This window comes from Wyeomyia smithii, chromosome 1 (assembly GCF_029784165.1).
Source record: "Wyeomyia smithii strain HCP4-BCI-WySm-NY-G18 chromosome 1, ASM2978416v1, whole genome shotgun sequence".
NCBI lineage: Eukaryota > Metazoa > Arthropoda > Insecta > Diptera > Culicidae > Wyeomyia > Wyeomyia smithii.
In genome coordinates, this window is record NC_073694.1 from 6079425 (window position 1) to 6100804 (window position 21380).

A 21380-nucleotide genomic window follows, 5' to 3' on the forward strand; every position below is an offset into this window, starting at 1 on the left:
CCCGTTTTGCTGTGGAATTGCTCGACTAATAAAAATCATTTTCACTATCGGAATTCTGTGAATATTACAGCTAATCTTTCTCAATTTTCACTTCCAATGAAGTCAGCGCTCTTTCAAACACACAAGTATTTCATCCTTGAAACGAGCTGTCACACTCCAATGAAATTATTCACGCGTATCGTTCACGGTCACGCAATAAAATCTTCTGAAAATCCAAACAAATGTTATTCACCGTTTCTTTGGTAAAACTAAAATGACGTTATCAACATGGCACTTGCTGTCATTATAATAATAAAACGCTAAAACTTCTTTCATTGCAGCATTCTTCTCATCCATCACTAGTCGCGTAATGCTATTGTACAGTACACAAAATTGAAATTTGAAGCATTGAATATCAAACGAACATGCTCTTACTGCATCTGACGGATAACTAGGCTTTCATTTTCAACGAATACTGAAAAAAAACGGAGGAAAAAAGAATGAACATTGCATGAGAGCGAAATATTTTCCTGTGATGGTAGACAAAAACACTGTCGTTCATGGTGGCTATTTTTCACTTTCATGCAAAAACACTGAAATTTTTCAGTCCTGCTCCATACTACTAAACCTGATAAGTTATATTCACCAAATATTCACCACCATAACGTTTGTGGTAAAAAAAGGACAAAAATTACCGATTTTTCATGGGTTTACCTTGACACGAAACTGCGCATGCAGAATTGATCATATTAATCCAGCAGAGTTAGCAAAAAAAAAATTGACAGCTCTTTTATAAGTCAACCTCTAACCGTGACTGCGAAAACAGTGCAGCTACTCCGTTCAGAAGCGTGCGCGTTCAAAGAACGGTACTCCGTCGAATTGGACATCGTGCGGCAATTCATGGACACCGGATACTCCCGTTTCGGCATTTTGGCACTATAAAAAAACAATCAGAGCAATGAAAGCGACGAAAAGGTCCAAAGGAAGCTGGAAAGGATGACCTGGGGCCTTGTCGTTATTTAGGCCACCAGGAGCCTGATATGAGATATTTAAGAATTGTCTTTTGAAACGACTCACAGCTTGCTCCAAACCACATGTAATTTTTTTTAATATGGTATGGTTTTTGAAATTTGGCATGACCCTTTCCGCTGTAACCCTGTCAAGTAATCCGTATTACTCTCACAAAATGCAAAAACACCGCCTTGTAGTGCTACGAAAAGTTTACTCAATGTAATTGAGCTGAAATTCTGAAATCTTTTCAAAGAACATGTAACAGTGCCAGTTTATTCCTGGTTTCATTTCTTTAAACAAACGTTTTCATCGATAAAGTCGTGGAAAGGTATAATCAACATATATATAAAAAAGCGTTTATGGATAGCATTCGTGAATTCTAGTCAAGCCATTACTGCCGCACGGATACAAGAAAATATATAATATATAAAAAATACAAAAACCTCGCTAAATACAACAGCATAAATGATGATTCTGGAAGTTACCGATTGTTCCATCATGTTTTCAATCACGAGTTCGATCTGTCTTTTTTACTCAAAAAAAGATCAATGCCATCAATGGTTTACTTACGACACAGCCATTGACACTAAAACGAACGAAACATTCTCAAAAAAGATCTCGCTAAACAAGTGGAGTTGTATCCGTGTTTTCTCATAAATCAAAAATAAATGTTTACATATTGAAATGTGGCACGAAGGAAAAGGCGAACGGGATGGGAAGCGTCTTTCGAAAAGAAAAATTGCAAAAAGAATCAGCGACGTTGAATTCAATTTTTACATCGACAACTGTGCAGGACAGCGGAAAACAAATTGATTGCTTGTTTGTATCAATATTAAATTCAAAGCTTTCCAACAATCAAATCAAGTACCCATGCATTTCCCATAAGAGTACACACTCAAAATACAATGGTGATACAGTGCATTCAAGAACAGCTCGAGAGGTCAAACAACAGTTAAAAAGAGGTCCTATGTATCTACCAGGTGATTCTATAGAAGCTCTATGTATTTATCATAGACCATGTTATATTAATGACTTATCAAGAGGGTACACGTCATGCTCACACGACTTACTACCGTCAGTAGTTGAATTACCGTTGACTTTTAATTCTGGGCTGTATTCCAATAGCGATATCTGAATGAGATTACCTCTTGTGGAGTCCGGAGGAAAGCCAAAATATTCGTCTTTGACGCCTTTGCTCTCTTTCATAGCGCCACTCAGAATGGAGGAGTTGGATGATTGCGGAAGGAACCAATCACGTGGTAGCTACTCTGCTTCCTTTCCATGTCTCTAATGTCGGGTTATGAGAACGTTGCCAATTGGCTAGCATGTTGGCATTGCCTTTTTGATGTCTCTGTTAGGGAAATTATTGAACCCTATGGAAAACATATGTGGACATTCGAAACTTTCCCGTTATATTTACTATGTATTTTCATGTTTTAAAAGGCTGGTGTAGTTTAGCTATCCAACGGCATATTAATTGTTGAAATCGGTACAGGTGTTTATAAGCTATTCGGATTTCAAGACATTCATTCCAGTTTTCACAGAATACACTCCAGTATAGTGAAGAAAGACGTAGTCTTACTACAAAATTCAAATTAAACGAAAATAGTAGAAAAATATACTTAAGGCCAAACCAAAACAAACAGAAAGAAACTTCAAATTCAGCTCAAAGTTTTCGAGTGTGCAACTAATTTCACGTTAATTTCGATGTCGTCGACGCGGAAGGCCAAAAACTCTTGAAGCCGCTTCAATTGGAGGAATCGCTCGATGAAGATTCATGCCAAACGCAAGAACAGCTTGCTTTGGTATTAGGAGTTACTCGCCAAGCCATTTCCAACTGAATGCTCATTTCGAAAATGATTCAAAAACAGGACTCAAGTTCCTTATTATTTGAAGCGATAAATTTTGCGCATGTAAACAACGGCTTCAGCGAAAGGAAAGGAAAGGTTTCGGTCATCATATAGTGACAGATGATGAAAAATGGATTCAATACAGCAACCCAAAGTAAAAAAGTCGTGGGAATTCTATGTCGTCGGCTAGACCGAATATGTACGCTGTGAAGGTTATGTTTGGAGGCCTTAAAACATTACTGGGGAACGGTATCGACTTCAATTGATGCGATTAAGTCGACTTGAAAAGTTCGGCGCAAATATCGTCCTTCCCAGTTGTCTTGTAGTTTATCAGTCATTCCACTGCGTTCTTCCTCTGATCCATGGATTTTTTTCCTCGTTCAATAGCACACTGAAATAATGTTACCAACGCCTGACTACTTTCGATTTATCGGTTATCAAGTTCCTCTCTCTGTCGATGCTGAGACATTTGATCTTCTTGAAAAGGCTGTTAAAGCAGAACATAATCGATCTTAAAGCTGACCACCCTATTTGGGTGGCATCCAGGTGTGCTCTCGAATATTTCGTTGTGCAATATAAATGCTACAGATGCTCATGCCTCTGGTTGCAGTTAAATTGATAAGCCTCAAGCCATTGTCGTTTGTAGTACAGTGGAGGCGGAAAAATTCTGCCTACTCGATCTGTTTATTTTATGATGATAATTATCTCTTTTTTCGTTTCATACTATGCAAAAATAATGATAATTATCATTATAAAACACAATATAATGGAACAAAAATTAAAAATAAAAAACATTATTGCAACATTCGATGCAAGAAAAAAAGGAAAAAAATCAGTCAAAGAATATTTTTCAAATTTCAATTGATCACAATGCTCATACCTGTTATTCAAAACTGAAGCTAATTTGTTTCAACATGCAGTATTCAGAATGGCATTCCGAGGAATTCATTTCATGATCAAATGTTTTGCCGGTGGCACAAAAGCTGTGAAACATGTAATCTGTTAAAGTCATCTTTTTTTTTTTTTCATTCTATGATAAAACACACAATAAAACATAAATACTTTCCATTTTGCGAAACGCTTTGAAAAGATGTAACAAACCGAACTGATGTAAAATACCGCTCTGCCCAGGACAACCCCGTAATTAGTTTCATAATTGAAATTCTTGAATCGACATCAAGAGCAAATTCAATCACTTCCGCTAGCATGCCCGGCACGCAGTGCTCGCTAATCAATGTGTAATTAGAATCGAAATCGGATTAAATATGAGGTCAAAGCCATCGAAATGTTCACACAAAAGGCCACACAATATAAAACCTTTCCCGTGCAGAAACCAACCAACTTTTCCATTCATCGAGCTGAAATTGCATTAATTACGCTCAAATGCAAACATTCACAACTAAGCGATTGCGTGTCATATCCCTCAGTCCCATTTGTTCCTTTCCACACAGCTCCCTTTAGGACCTTTTTCAACAAAACGCTAAACCATCGATGTTGAAAATGAGAACAAAACTGGAATAGTTTGTTCGACAAAAAACTAAAACGAACCTCAGCCCAGTTCGATTAATTGCCAAGCTGATTGCTCTCGGTCTACCTCATTAGCACACACACACACAGGTATAGAACATCAGTGAAACACAAAACAGAGGAAAAAAAAGCCTTTTTGGCAAACAAATTGCTGCCCACTTTGTTTAGCAGCTGTCGTGACACGCACGAACGGAGCAAAAATGTTTGAACAAAACGCAGTCGAGCGCGTTTTATTGGAGGCCGATAAAGTGGCAAATACCGAGCCAACAGGTCACCGATTTTCTGGGCGGGGATGGGGCACTCGCGTGTCACCCTAGAAGGCAAATGAAACGCCCTACAAGGACGCGTCCTTTGTTCGAAAATGGAGATATCCACTAGTGTTTTATTTTATTTTTCATCCAATCAAATGTATGAAATTGGAACTGTGCTAATCCGAATAATGTGCCGGTCAGAGGTAGGAAAAAAAAGCTCAGAACAGGTGCATTGTTTATGTGGCAGATTGGCTTTTGACTGTGCTGTTATTGTCAACAGGGTGACCCTTCTTTTTTCTCAATAGTTTTTAGTTTCTATTCGGGATTTCAGCATGTGGTTTCAACATTGATACCAGGAAAGTGTCGTCCCTGTTAGAAAAGCGTTAGGATTTTTGCTACCATCCCAACCAACCAGAGGGGGGTTGGGATCGCGAAACTTATTACTTCGGAACAGTTGGTGTCCAGAGAACAATTCCCAAAAGCTGTGCTTTCTGGCGATAATGTTTAATCGGAACAAAGGGGATAAACCATGACGGCTTATTTCGATTATGACAATGCGTGCGTGAGTGCGAAAGAACATTTTGCATGTGGTCCACGAGAGCAGTAAAATAAAAATAAATTGGAATTAATTCAAATGCTGCGTGGCTTCACCAGCGTAAAAATTACATTTCACCACCAATGGAGCGGATAATGCCGGGTCGTGTGACGAATTGTTATCGGCATCGGTTATGACACCGGCCCGACGGTCGGTTGGTCGGTCGACTGGTGTCGTTAGACGTGTGAAATGGTTCTACCGTATCCGGATGCCCGGTTTATTGCTCGGTGTTTTTAAGGGTGAAATATTCTCCGATTTTTTTTTAAACACGAAATCGATTTCACCGTGAAAATTTTCTTTTACGACGGGCAGAGCGAGGAAAATACCGAAATTTTGGCGTGTTTTCAATGTCAGTTGTGCGTGTGGCTTTTGTTGTTATCCGTCGAGGTTCTGACTTGAAAAGTCGATTGTGCTAACCATATTTTTTCTCTTGTCATTCCGTTCTTTTCATTTCATCGCAAACAGTTTCCAGCTCGTGGTGGCTACGAAGGCAGCTACTCTGGAAGCGGAGGTGGCCGAGGACGTTCGAGGGTAAGTGTCACTGTTGTAACATGTTTACTTATCGTATGGACTTTGCATAGAATGTTTCCTTTTTTCCGGACAATGGAGTCTCGAATACATCAACACATAGACGAGGACGGAATTATTCTTTGAGGGGGATTTCATTTGACAAAATATAGCAAAAGCTCTGTCAATATGATATATTTTGGATCTGTTTTTAAACATAAGCCGTTTAAACATTTATCATATTACCTATGGGTATTCTTTAAATGATTTTTGATGATTTGTTCTTTAATTCACAAAAAGAAGAAAATACCGTGTGAAAATTTTCACGTATCCTCTCATAACATTTTTTTTTTTGAATTTCCGATGATTTTCATTTCGATAGCTTTTGGAAATTTAACTTCAGCTTCAACCTGTTTACTAATATTATTCTTCCTGTGTTGACCAGCACTCCACTCGCGACCACTCGCTTTTATTGATATTCAGCAAGCTCGCCCGCCGAAGCGCTGATCCAGGAGGCAGCTTCTTCCGGACGAACACTCCGTTTGTTGTTTTGTGGCCGCAAGCATAATTAAACGCTCGTCGCTTACGAAACCTTTCATCGCTTACCCAGGCGGCAGTGGCGTCGGAGCGGGGAAAAACTTACCAGAATATTGCAGCTTTTCACACGCCCCCGGCAGTTGTACGAAAAACCCCAAAATTATTGCAAAAACTTTTCCAGTCTAGGCGGCAACCGCAAAGTAATATTCGTTCGCTTTCCGCGGTGTGCGTGGAGGAACTTTTCGCTTGCACACAGAAACGATCGAAGGCAATTTCCGATGTTTTGTTCGGTTCAAGTGTTGGCTCTAGATTGTGAAAATTTTGCTGTTGGAGAAATTATCGTAATCATAAACTATCTAACCAGGTTCAATCAATGAATTGCTCCGGTGAATTGTTCGCAATGTACCGACAAGAACCCACATATTGGGTCGCATCGTTTCAACAGAAGAAGTCATGTCGTAACAGTCAAATTCTTTCTTCACCATCCCCCCCCCCTTGCAGCTTCTTAGGAAGCTTTTTGATGTTCCTGCTGCTCTTAGCGAGGAAGCACAGGAAAGAGTCTAACGTATTTCTTCATCTTGACTTTCTCCTTCTCTCTGTATGTTTGTAAACCCCAAAGACAGCGCCAGCGTTGCTGGCGAATCCTGACGGATGATGATGAATGGTGCTTGAATTACTGCCAGGTCATTCACGGAACTACTGCTGCTGCTGCTGCTCGGCTATTGTTGCCCTGAAGAATGTCTTTTCGCTTCGGAATTTCTATGCAGTTCATATTTCCGTCCGGTTGAGACTCCCCCTCCCCGACTCGAAAGCTTTTGTTGTGTTCCCGGCACAAACAAAACCCGGAATATTTTCCCCGTTCGTTCTGTGTGACTGCAATGCACTTCCGGACCATAATTACAATCCAATTACGGCGCATGTCAAAACCACTACATTTTGTCGAGGAATTTAAATTTTCCCTGACTCGCCCAGGTCAGGATGTATGTCGAGTGAGGGGGGTCGTTCGTTTGGTATTATTTTCCAGCTGTGTTGCTGACGATGCTGCTGCTGCGGGTGTGCTTCGGTGTGGTGCAAGTTGTGGTCGTATGCAGTTGCAGTCCGCCTCGAAATGGGAAGAAAACTTACAGCGACCTGTCAGAAGGGAAAATAATAATCGTTTCGCTGTCGTCGTCATAGTCGTCGTCGTCGTCGTCGTTGCCGTCATTCCCTGCCACCGAGAGAAGCCGTTTCCTTCCGTTTGGTTTTGTGCGGTGGAGGATTTTCGGTATTTATGAGATGTGTCCGATGAACTTACTGTAGAGTCGAGAGAAAACATCTGCTAAGCTAGTTTCGAATTGTTCTCGAGCAGCAGGTGTCGGGTGGGAGTTTTACCCTGTTACTTTTAGTACAGGGAAGACGTTACTATATTACTGAAGGTTATGGGCCCAAATGTCGAATGGGTGCCTGCCAGCAAAATGAAAACAATTATCGCCGTTTGAAAAGTGGCGAACTATCGTTGCCAACATCGCAACTTCGCCATTTGTTATGGCAAGCAAATTTTTCGAAGCTTCGAAACTGTGCAGTGCAAGCGAATGATAGAGCGGAACATTCGTCCGAACTGACGCGCCTTCGCCAGCCGTCAGGAAAGTCGTGAAAAATAACACCAGGATGCGCGTGATCATTGTTGAAAGTCATATTTCATGTTTTGCTGACGTCCACCCTTCTTCATCCGGGCAGCAGCGATGGAAAAGGCGCTGAAAGGAGCTTGACGACAGCGTTGTTACATCATCTTCCTCATTTGCTGATGCATCATCGTGCGCCCAGAGTGGGTATTTTTGGGGCTTCATCGTCTTACACATCAGAACAATAAAAATGGTAAAAAATCTACTAAAAAAATTGGAAACAATAATTCAACTACAGGTAATTATCTAAAAATATTGAAATTCATTGGAGTGCCAACCTTAAATAAAAATTGTAAACGCTGGAAATACACACAGACAGACAGACAGACAGACAGACAGACAGACAGACAGACAGACAGACAGACAGACAGACAGACAGACAGACAGACAGACAGACAGACAGACAGACAGACAGACAGACAGACAGACAGACAGACAGACAGACAGACAGACAGACAGACAGACAGACAGACAGACAGACAGACAGACAGACAGACAGACAGACAGACAGACAGACAGACAGACAGACAGACAGACAGACAGACAGACAGACAGACAGACAGACAGACAGACAGACAGACAGACAGACAGACAGACAGACAGACAGACAGACAGACAGACAGACAGACAGACAGACAGACAGACAGACAGACAGACAGACAGACAGACAGACAGACAGACAGACAGACAGACAGACAGACAGACAGACAGACAGACAGACAGACAGACAGACAGACAGACAGACAGACAGACAGACAGACAGACAGACAGACAGACAGACAGACAGACAGACAGACAGACAGACAGACAGACAGACAGACAGACAGACAGACAGACAGACAGACAGACAGACAGACAGACAGACAGACAGACAGACAGACAGACAGACAGACAGACAGACAGACAGACAGACAGACAGACAGACAGACAGACAGACAGACAGACAGACAGACAGACAGACAGACAGACAGACAGACAGACAGACAGACAGACAGACAGACAGACAGACAGACAGACAGACAGACAGACAGACAGACAGACAGACAGACAGACAGACAGACAGACAGACAGACAGACAGACAGACAGACAGACAGACAGACAGACAGACAGACAGACAGACAGACAGACAGACAGACAGACAGACAGACAGACAGACAGACAGACAGACAGACAGACAGACAGACAGACAGACAGACAGACAGACAGACAGGCAGGCAGACAGACAGACAGACAGACAGACAGACAGACAGACAGACAGACAGGCAGGCAGGCAGGCAGGCAGGCAGGCAGGCAGGCAGGCAGACAGCCTGCTACGTGCTTCATACGATGGCAGAGGAAATGCAGTCCAATTCAATTTGTAACTGTCCAATTGCGGTACATTTCTTGAATAGAATAAGTTGACTGCTTTTTTGAATTCTTCTGCGTCACTAGAGTTGCTGATTTCCGCGAAGAGTTTCATGTCGTCTGCGTAGATTAATATGTTTATATATTTTTTTTTTTTGAATATGAGATAAATGTCATTTATATACAATGCACAATGGTCCAGAAATCAGATTTAGAGGGAAATTTGGGTCTAGAGCACTATAGCAACATTTCAGAGAAAAACTTTCTTCTACAAAGTTGTTATATATGATAAAGCGCTCATTGAAGAATTATCAAAAATTAGGGTGACCAACATTTTCGATGCAATCAAGTATCTAACTTTTTTTTATTTTTGAAGATAGAAGAAAAAATTGTTGTACAATGTTATAGCTCCGTTAATTTAAAGTAACTTTGTGAAATTTGTTTTCTGGATCATTGTGCATTGTGCAATGTGAAAAGAAGTGGACCCAAATGCGAACCCTGGGGCACCCCAGAGGTGACTGAAATGGGGTTTGAAAGTTTGTTTTGCAATCGCACTATTCGTTTCGCCTACCATTATCCATTGTATTGAGAATAAAAGTTACAAATTCCAAGAGATTCGAGGTCGTTGAACAACCTTTGAAGAAACCATGCTGTTTACTAGTGATATGGTTTCCTACTTGCTGAGAAATTTTGGCATTTACAAGTGATTCAAAAAGTTTTGAAGTGCAAGAGATAACCGTAATTCCACGATAGTTACGAACGTTAGATTTTGCGCCTGATTTAAAAATAGCCACTAAACGAGAACATTTCCAGGTTTCAGGGAATTTTCCACTTTTCAGAGATAAATTGGAAGATTCTGAAAGATTCTTCAGGAACATGGGAGCAATTCCGTCAGGTCCAGGCTCTTTTTATGCGTCTAAGCTTTTGAGTGCGTTTAAGACTTCGTATTGAGAAAGTTACATCGTCTATTTTCTCCACGAGTTTGGTTTATTTTTGTGTGTTTTTGTTCTAATTTACGTACTTGAGCTTTTTTAAAACCATTTGTATGATATTTTTGCATTTTTGTTCCGTTTTGATTCCTTACTGGGGTCTAATTTATTTTTACCACTCTTACGGTCTGTTTTTTTTTTTAGTATAATAGTTATTTCACTTTTATATTTAGTTTTCTAGTGCTTTGCAATGCTTCGCGTTTTGATTTCATTCTGTGATCAATTGTTTTTGTCATTTTTGTACCCGTTTGTTCAAAATTTTCTTATTGTTTGCCTTTATTGTTCGCCCTCATATTGCTTTACATGCACTCGCCTAATATTAGTATAATTTATCAAAGTGTTTCTGTATATTAAGTCCACTTCTTTCTTTTTTTCCATTTTGGCACCTTGTTATCATGTTTTATACCGCTCCTCTGCCTGAAACTCCTTATCTATCTTTTCAATAACGTTTTCTGCCTTTTGTCCCTTTGTGAGCTATTCATTTGTTTATTTTTTGTGTTTTTCACTACTTTACATTTTTTATTAAGTATTTTGTTATTAGTTGCGCAACTAAGTTCTCGCTGTTTATCAATAGATTGCGCCCCCAGTAAATGTGATTCGATTTTGACATATCTAAAACGTGATGAGTTAGTAATTTATTTATGAGGTCATATACTTTTGGTTATGTGTAATTGTCACGATGGCTGAAGCGCACCGAGAGTTGAAAAAAGTTTACGAAAATGCGTTCAGTGATTAATTCCGTAACTTTAAAGATGGTGTTTTTTAAGTTGCAGACTATCCACATGAAGGATAGTCAAAAACCTTCGAAGACGCAAAATAAGAGCAATTTCTCAATAATGATCCATGTCAAACGTAGGAACAGCTCGCATCTGTATTGAGAGTTACCCGCTAAGCCATTTTCAAGCAAATGCATGCTGTTTCATAGTAAAGAAGCATTTAACAGCGGGAACTTTTTAACTGTCGTAGCTTTTAAAATATTTGCTAATTTATTTCTGTTTTTTTTTTTTTTTATTTTACATTTTTATCTCTTTCCTTTCTGCCCTCGAATTTCCGGATGTAAAAAAACAAAAGCTCTTTGTTTTAATGTTTGTCTTTAACTTATATTAGTTCTCTCTTTTGCTTCTCTATTTTGGGCTATTTCGGGCCACTTTTATGATTATCTACTTGCCATTTTTGCTTTTTTTTTCATGATTGTTTGTACATTTTTATAGCATTTTTACGAAAATAGTTTTGAATTTCGCAATTAATTTTGGTAAAAATGTTATATCTCGAGATTGGCTCATATTACCACGGGGTGGTAAGTACTTCTTACGTAAAATTTTCCCAGAAATACGATGAAACCATGAAATTTAAAATAAAATTAGCTGCATTGGCCGAAAAATGCAAATTTAGTTTTAAAATACAAAAATAATCTATCTGACAACAGTTCCGGTCAAAAACAATATTTTTTCTGGATTCCTTGGTTTATTTTCTTCAGAGTTGACCTTCCGATATTTTTCGGTTGTCTTACGTCTATAAATTATAAAATAAAATAATTACGAAATTTACAACTATTTTCGTAGAAATGTTATATCTCGAGATTGGCTCATATTACCTCAGGATTATTGTTGTTTCTTATGTGAAATTTTTCAAGGAACACGATGGAATTGTTAAATTTAAAATAAAAATGGCTGCATTTTTATATTTTATTTCATCACCTTTTTGGCCCTTTTTTATATGGAGGGAATTTTGAATATCTGCTTTGCTTCTTTTTTATCGATTGATTTGTTGTGACCTTTCCTAATTTCTTTTGTATGTTATGAAACCATTCTAAAAATGATTTTGAGCCACTTTGACTCATTTGTGTGTCATTTTTAGTTACCATTTAGATCTATTTAGGTTTATAGTTTCTTTGGATAATTTTCCGTTTAATGTCAAATCATTTTTGAATTATTTCCGAACTATTTATTGGAATAACTCTGAGTTTTTCAGGTTATTATTGGGTAATGGCCAGGTCACTTGAGTTTATTCTGCGTGATTTTTCTATTAAATTATGAACTCTGAATTTTCTTATGACAAATTCGACAAATTATTCAGCTCTTACCGATTAACTAATGTCCAGATTGCATCGCTATTATAGATAAATTGTACCTAATCTCACGAGTGGTTGTCAAATGCAGTACTGGATATGTGGCTAACTTTGCTGCATAGACCGAATTTCAACCATTTTGCTCGAAGGGGATATTTATGTGACATTGACCCATCCCAGTATTGCACCGCGAGACCCTTACCGTCCTCGGATGGTTGCTAAACTTTGCCAACGTCGAATGATGTTACACCTCCCCCCTCCAACGCTTTTCGTTCAGACGGGAGTGACATCATATGCGAACTCACAACCTTCGCAATCCGGTTAGAGATTCTGCGGTCGGACCTGGAGGAAGTCCGATTAAAGCTGGAATAGATATCAATTTGATAGTGATAATTCAGAAAAAGCTTAATACTAACTAGCAAATTACGCAATGATATGCTAGTAAAGCATCCGAACAAACTAATACGAGAGCGCCCAACCACATCGAAAAGGATAGGAGATAATATTTGATTTTCATATTCATAATCCTGTCAAATCCACACGAGATTTGTAAATTCAATTTCACGCGGAGCAGTCTGGCACCACCGCCGACCCCGTTGCATATGTTTTATTCGAACGAAAACGTGGGCCCACTTTGACACACTCCTCCGCTCGGTGTAATAATCGTCAGTCGAAATTTCGGATGCCCTCCAGGCCCAAGTTCGCTCCATTATCCGCATAGGCCAAATCACGGCATCTGCCCCGGAAGCTTCATTAGATAATTCTCGCTCTCGCACTGGCAATCGATAAGGCACTTCATTAATCCCACCCTACCAACTGTGTGAACTATTTAAATTAAGTCGCTCTACTCGCAACACCGATAAACTATTCAGCCTAAGGATGGTGTGCCGAGTACAGCCAAATTAAATAAAATAAACATCACTTTGTAATAAAATATGCGCGATTTCGAGCAGCAGAGCGTGGGTGGTAAATAGTTGCTATTTAAATCCGGGGGTGGCCATGAAACGTGTCAACGTGTCACACACGAACGTTACGTAATTTTAAGCAAGATGATTATTTCCATCGAGTGACCCCCCAACCAGCGAAGGATATAATCCCGGTTTGTTCCGCAGCGGAGTGGTTCAACATTGGAAGCAAAAAACGACGGAGCTCCCAAACGGGGAACGCAGATATTGACAGCAACTACATCATCGCTACGGGTTGCGAATTTTCCTACAACCGGATTAGCCTTTCTCCCCTTCCCTCGACAGTTTCGATTTTGATCAAATAATTCTCGGTACTTTGAAGCACGCCGGCGATGATAGCCTCCTCGCTCGTGGTCACTGTCCGGAACGGCTGCGCTGCGATGCGATTACTCACGGGGTTGATAAAGTTATAATTGATTTTCACTACCCACTTCGGATTAAATCCGGATGCCGCAGCTTGGATGGGTATTTAGTTCCCGTCCGGGCTGCGTACCGCCGGTTTTTTTGGAGTGCCATTGTTAGAAAAGTTGGAACATTTCAGAACGAACTTTTTTTCCGGTTGAGTAAACAAACATATTTACATCTCTCACAGTAAAATGTTCGCCCCCCACCAGTCTCTATTCTAGTTCTATTTCCAGCCGTCCGTTTCGAGAGTTAATAATTTCCGCTAAGCGAGTGGCGAGTGGCACTTCTAAAAACAAGCAATAAAACAGTCGACTGAACAAATCGGAAGAGGGGGAAGGTGTCATCGACGGAAGCGGTCTGATGAGTTCTAACTATAGACTGGGGAAAACGACGTTGATGATGACGATGGCCACTGAAGGAAGAAGAAAAATAAGGAGACGAATGAAAATTAATTATCTTCCAACAGCCGGTTCTACCATCCCATCCCCGATCTTCTCCGCTAAAGCTTTGCCCACTTGCCTTGCGGAGTAATGAAAAACGATAATCGAGAAAATCTCGTTAAACGCGCGTCCCAGTCCGCACAAATAGCATGTTGGTGACCTTTAAAACAAAATTCATAGTCGTACGAAGAATATTTTCTGTAAATGGTCAGGAATGCTGAACAAGCGTCGAAAAGGCGGGGCTTAGAACCTTATACAAACTTTTGGTAATTGTCACGAAGTGGTTTGTTAGGATGTTCTGATTTTTCGTATTAACAACTTGGTGATGTTTATAGGAGAAACCAGAAACGTCTCCTTTGTTTGGAATTGTCACCGCGAGTCGTATTTTTATCAATACATGCATGAATATTTTTCGTGACAAAGTTCTAGAATAAATTATTTCATTCGTGATCGATTTCCATCACTGATTTAAATTCTTTTTAATTCGCTGATGGAAATTACAAATGACTGAATGTGTTCATATAAGTGATAAGTTGGAATTGCGTTAAATGCCAAAAGTGTTTTTCAAATACAATTCCATTTTTGTGGTGAAAGTATATCGCCTACCCCTCAAATTTTTTATGCGCTTTCAGAAAAATTAGGTATTGAATAATATTCGGAATATTTTAAATATTTCAGAAACACAAAAATATTACATTCATTTTTCTTTTTAATCATATGTCTGTACTAATGCAACCCCTGTTATATTATTGTTACAAAATCTATGAACTTTACGGGGAAAATGTGTAAATAATATTATTATATATTTTTACTATATATATTTTTACCGCTTTTAGTAATTATCACCACCATCTTGATAAACCAAAAAAACTATAGGAACTCGTCACCAATTATTTTTGGTGACCTTCATAGAAAAAGATTCTTTTCGATAATGATCATAGACTATTTAATGGCGATCAATTGATACGGAGACTCTTGTGAGACAATACTAATCGAATGTTGGCTGGAGGGAATATGTTATATTGAAGTAATGTTTTCTTTTTTTTTTTGATAGAAAAGAGATAATTTCATAAACTCATGTGACAATGGTAATAAGCTATATTTTTTTCAAAAGGTTCACATATTCTAAAACAACATTTGACATATATTTCCTAACAAAAGTCACGGTGATCAAACAGTGATATTTTTCGGTCAAAGCCTGATGTTTACTTTTCCTGATACCAACTCAAACCAAAAGAGATGATTACCAAAATCACTGTGACAATGCTAATAACTTGTAAGTCTTTTAAAAGGTCACACATTCTTTCAAACAAAACTGTTAATGTATATTTCCTCTTGAAAGTCACAGTGACTATCTGGCAAAACGATTTCTCTGGACAAAATGTCTTTTGTGTTTCATATTATCACCGTGACTACTTAATGATAAAAATACCCTTGCTTCCAAAGTAAAGTAATTTGGTCTGTGATTCTTTAGAGAAAAACTTGTAAATTATATTTCAATTGTCACAGAGACAACAATTAGAAAAGTTTGTTTTTTAATGAAAACTTTTGTGACTCTTGAGAGAAAATTCGCAAAAGTTTTTCTATAAAAAGTAATAGTCACTCAAATTCAAAAACTGTTGCCCCATTTTTTTCGAAAACGTTTGGGGGACAATATTGAGACCAAAGTCTTATTTTTTTTGTGACTCTCGTGCGGATTGGGGTGTTTCCATCGCATCCGAACCGCTCTCCCCACATGTTGCGAGAGTAGTAAAAACAGCATTAATTCCGCTGTGATCTTCCCCCTTCCCATCCCTTTACCTTCGGTGGAGTTCCAATCGATCACAAACAGTTTTGTTGTCGTCGTCGTCGCCATCGTTTTTTTTTTTTTTTTGGAAACTTTTAACAGTGGCTCGTAATTTGCTAAGCTGCTATCTGTAAGCACTTTTTAGTGTCGATTGTTGCCTGCCGTCTGGTGTGGTTCGTTCGTTCGGGAGGTTTTACGGGCGCTCAAGAAAGAGCCTTTTTATAGCGGTTTATCCAAATTATTGCTCGTGAGAAATGGGTGAGTGCCAGTTGATGTCGTTTGGCACCGGCGCTAGAGCTCGCTAGCTTCTAGTCTAGCTAGAAAAGCTACAAGAAACTTGTGTTCAAATTCGCCCCGTCAGTCTGGCTGCTCTTGAAAGCCAATCACAGTGTCATAAACTAATTTCATTACTATGCAATAAGATAGTATTTAAATATTATTTATGGAAAGATCATTAAAATTGTATGTGAATCTCAAATTGATAGCCGATTTGGTGGGAAAGGCGTCGTTTTATGTAAATAGAGATGATAATTGTGGTATACGAATGATTTTGAATAGTCATTATAGGAAAGCGTTGAAATGAACAAACTTGAGTCGAATGAAGCGGCCGAATAACAAAAGAAATTTCTCACAGCATTTTTGAGTCATTTAGTTAATTAATTAATCATTAATCAAATAATTTAAATAAATTTTCTCTATTCGCTAGAACTTCACCATCTTCGAAAAATCTTTGGTTTTAATAAATAATAATATTTTAATAAATAACTTCCGCTGTAGATCTAAACTTATTGAAAGTACAACTTAATCAGTTAATTTTTTGAAGCATAAAAATCAACCTACTTTACATCTCCTCGCCATTTCTGGAAAAAAGGCTGAAAAAATTAACAGCAGAAAAATAGGAAGAAATGCTGAAAAGACAACAATGAGAAATAGAACATCACCAAAATACAAAGTTGTTGTATGTATGTATGTAAGTAGTAGCCACCATCAGTTCAAGGCTATGCCTACGGATGCAAGAAGATTGACTGTAGAATCGAATTTGCTAATCTGGCAACCTTCACGTTTATGTTGTTCCGAAGGGCCAAAAAGGATTGGGTGGACCCGTAAGCAAATTTTCTTATGCGCTTTCCATACAAAGTTCTTGTGAACAAAAAAAAAACAAATTATATCATGTCGCATTGGAAGAAAATACATTGAATGGTATGAAATTCACTTCAAAGGTCATGAAATCGAACATACTAAGCTATCAAGAGACACAAAAAGAAACTAGATGAAAAAACTCAGAAGAGAACGAAAAGAAACAAAGAATAAAACATAAAAAAATACAAAACCAAACGGAAAGATCGCATGCTAAAAAGAGCGAACAGAAGTGTAAAATGTATTAAAAATATGTATTTGCATATTACCGACCTCAAATATCCGAAAATATAAACGGCAATTAAAATTTCATAAAAACGATTAAAGTAAGAGAAATACAAGAAAAAAAGAACGATATAAAAAAGAAAAAAAAATCAAATGAAAACAAGAACAAGCAGTAAAATATATTTTAAAAAAGAAAGAACTAACTGGAACGTAATAAACCCTAAAAAGACAATCAATTTGCTATTAGAAGAATTAAACAGCACGGATTCAAATAGCAAAATAAAAACCAGAAGATGATATGCAACAACACAGGAAAATAGAGAAAAATTAGTAACGCCAGAAAAAGTAGAAAAGTAGTTGATTTGATGCTGGAAAGAACTACAAACAAGGTACAAAACGAAAGTCACGAAAATGGTGTAAAAACTTTATAAAAATGCACAAATAACTAGAGTGATTAGATTTTCTGGGGGAAAACCGTGGCAATGAATTTAAAAAATAGGACACAGGGGAAGATTGATTTAAGAAAATTTCTACTAAGCAAAGCATGAAGACAATTATTCATTATGTACAAGACTAAGCGTTTAATGACATTTTTTTTTCAATTGTGAATTTCGTCAACCCACATTCCGCGATAGAGAATGCCCTTTTTTGTGGTGCTGCAAAGCTTTATATGAAAAATCTTCATGGAGTATCCGAAAAACGGTACAAAGGTACGGTGTTCTTTTGTAGTCATGCGAAGGCAAACAAAATATATAAAGATGTAAAAGCACGATGGGAAACACGCCTCATCATAGCAGGAAAAATGAAAATTGTAAAAGTAATAAAGCCAAAGTATACCAGCAAAAAGTTTAAATGTTTAAATCTGCAAAGTATAAAAAAGAAATAAAAAATTTAAAATACCAAACAATCGTAGCGCAAAATCGATCAGTAAATGATTACACTGGTGAATAAAATCAAAAAAAAAATCGAATTTTGGTGCCCCTAGTGTATGCAGAAGTGGGTCAAACGGTGGCAGAGTAATTGCACGCTGGGTTCGTCGTTTATACGTTGGCTTATGAGAATTCTTATTCAAGTCTCTGATAAAGTTATCTTCACTCGGGGCGCCAAAATTCACAGTAATGGTTAAAAAGCTATAATCTTTCATTTGTTCCCGTTTGAGCTCTAGGACAAAACCTGTGTTTGCCAGTGTTATAAATGCAAAGTAGTAAGAAACACATAAATAATAAGTTAAAAAAATTTAAAAACGAAAGACTCAGAATCTCTAAAAAAAAAACAATAAAGAAAAATACTGGCTATATAAAACTGTGAGTGATATAATCATAAAAGATCGAAAACTCGTCCAGAGTAGCACTTAAACGCATGAAGGTAAAACATCAACTGGCGCGGCGATTGCATAAAACGATACTAAAAAGGTACAAAAAAGCACTCTAAAGTTTCACAAAAATCATAATAACAGGCAAACGGTAAAACAGTGAGGAGAATGGCATAACAAAATATTAACTGAAATATATGAAAGAAAGAAAAAAAATTCCAGAAGTGCTGGATGATAGCTTCGGGGTTTCAACAGCATTTTTCGATTTTAATATATTTGTCATTTCACCTTGGGATATCTTCGTTCCTCGGGAAGGAAGTTTCGGAGAAGAGAGCTTTTTTTCTTTTCCTAGATTCCCAAGATCGGCCAACGGGAGTTCATGCAGAGTCCCTTCGCCATAGAGGCACTTTCCAACACCTTTCCAGCATAGGTATCATCTGTATGATTCTCCCCGCATTTACTGCATCGTGCCATACTGCAACAGTGGATGGTCGTATGACCAAACTGTTTGCAATTGAGGCAGTTCATAATCCGCAGCACAAACAGACACTCTGGTAAACGAACCCTGTTCACTTCGATGTAGCTAGCTTTTTCAGATCCGACGAAAGTCACTCGAAAGGAGTCTGGTGGGCCTTGTTTTCCCCTCATCGAGCGATACCGAGTGCAATTGACTGCAATCAAGTATCTTTACTGGCTGATCGTTGGCGTTCTTGAATCGGCCAACACCGACATTCACCAAGTCCTCGATACTCGGACCCGCCAAGATCTCCACAATGCATGAGCAGGAACGTATACGCAATATTTCCACTTGAAAAGCTCAATGCAAACCATCGCATTTGCTTGCTTGAGGTTAAAACACTGTCACCCGCAATTTGTTTGAAGATCTCCGTCACAGCAGAATACTGCTGTTTCACGGGCCGGAAGAACACAACCTAGGGCCCGAACGATTTATCCGGGTATTGCTTGACTTTTGTATCTTGCTGTGAGATCGGGTTCCTTTTTCCCTGTGTTTTGTTCGGTGGCCCAAGGAGCTCTGTCAATGCACAAAGGTCCAGAAACCAAAATGTAGGATAAAAATACGGGTTTGATTATTTTCAACAAAGATCAATCCTTGCAATTTTGAGTACAGTTGAAGCACTTTGCGTGACCAATTCCGCAGTAGGGTGAGCATAAAAAATAGCTTTATAAGATGTACCTATTTAATTTCATAAAATTCATAACTTTTGAACCAGTTGATCGATTTTCGAACATTTTGGATCAAATTGAAATTACCTCTAGTTTTAAGCAAAAACACCAAAAATTTAAATTTTTGCCATGTTTTTAAATTGATTTTACTCAAATAATAAAACGTAACATATTTCATTAAATTTCTCCATATATAGAGTCACATGTGCCCTTCAAATTGAGAGGAAGAGGTATTTTTTGTGTTTGCCCCAGCAAAAATGCGAACAAATGAATAACGCATATTTTTTATGAAAATTGATAATAACTTTGAGTAGAGTTGAGACATTCACAAAGTCAGCATTACAAATTGTTTCTTTTAAAAAGCGCAAGAAGTCGTTCAAAGGCACCTTAAAGGTGAAAACTGAACCTAAAAAGTTAGAGCGGAAATGTGTTTTTTCAATATAAATCGGGTTTCTAAAGGGGCAATTCTCGCTGAAACCAGGCCACTAGTGACACGAGGTCTTTGAAAATTGATTTTTTTATTTTGGTTCGATTAAACGCAGTAAAAAATTAATAACTGCACATAAATTTGTTCCATTTTGTGGACCCCTTGTTCACCAAGGGGTGAACCAATTTTTAGAAAAGTGAAAATCGAATATTTTTATCGAGCTATATTTCAAATATTTGTCCCAAAACCCTCTACAAACAGCATACCATTATACATAAAACATCTAGGGCTTTCATGTGAAGTATTCAAAAATTTGACCGCCATCTTGGATTCGCCCCCATTTTGAATTTTATCATTAAAACGCGTTTTGGAACAGGTTGGCAACCATTTTACCTTAAGAACAATATAATTTGTTTGCTAAACAATATTCCAATAGTTCTGAGAGTGCAGTCAAAAACCTCAAATGCAACACGTAAGATAAATGTATTGGTAACAATTGAGTATTTTCTTCGTGTTTTTATTATTTCACTTGTATCTTGTCTACTAAAGAAAGTAGTCTATCTATGGCAGTTCTACCCTATCCAAAAAAAAGTTGTTTATAAAGACCTATTCAAACGATGTGCGTTCAGTGTGCGCTGCGTGGCGAGCAGCGTATGCTGTTATATCGATAGCACGACGCGCGCTGGAAACTCGGTATAGGAAATTGGCTCGACGGCCATGTTTCTTTCGCGACACACCTGATTTTTCAAATGCATCATGTAGGATTTTTTCTCAGCTTTCCAATGCAATGGTTGTCTCAGAATTAAAATCGGTGGTTGCCAACCTGTTCAAAAACGCGTTTAAATTCAAAATGGCGGCGAATGAAAGATGGCGGTCAAGTTTTTGAATACTTCACATGAAAGCCCTGGTTGTTTTCTGTATAATGAAATGCTGTTTATAGAAGGTTTTGGGACAAATATTTGAAATATAGCTCGATAAAAATATTCGATTTTAACTTTTCTAAAAATTGGTTCACCCCTTGGCGAACAAGGGGTCCACCAAATGGAACAAATTTATGTGAAGTTAATAATTTTTTACTGCGTTTAATCGAACTAAAATAAAAAAAAAAGTTTTCAAAGACCTCGTGTCACTGGTGGCCTGGTTTCAGCGAGAATCGCCCAAAGATAGGAAAAAAAATT

General features: G+C 38.2%; 1 protein-coding gene across 14 annotated transcripts in view; it reads left to right on the plus strand.

Moving 5' to 3' along the window:
• Positions 1-21380, plus strand: part of LOC129732887 (disintegrin and metalloproteinase domain-containing protein unc-71) — a 932421-nt gene that overhangs the window by 595401 nt on the left and 315640 nt on the right. For all 14 annotated transcript variants that reach the window (XM_055694387.1, XM_055694302.1, XM_055694349.1 and 11 more), the window contains one exon: positions 5679-5744. In XM_055694387.1, the coding sequence (XP_055550362.1) occupies positions 5679-5744 (66 nt within the window). The remainder of the gene's footprint in view (positions 1-5678; positions 5745-21380) is intronic.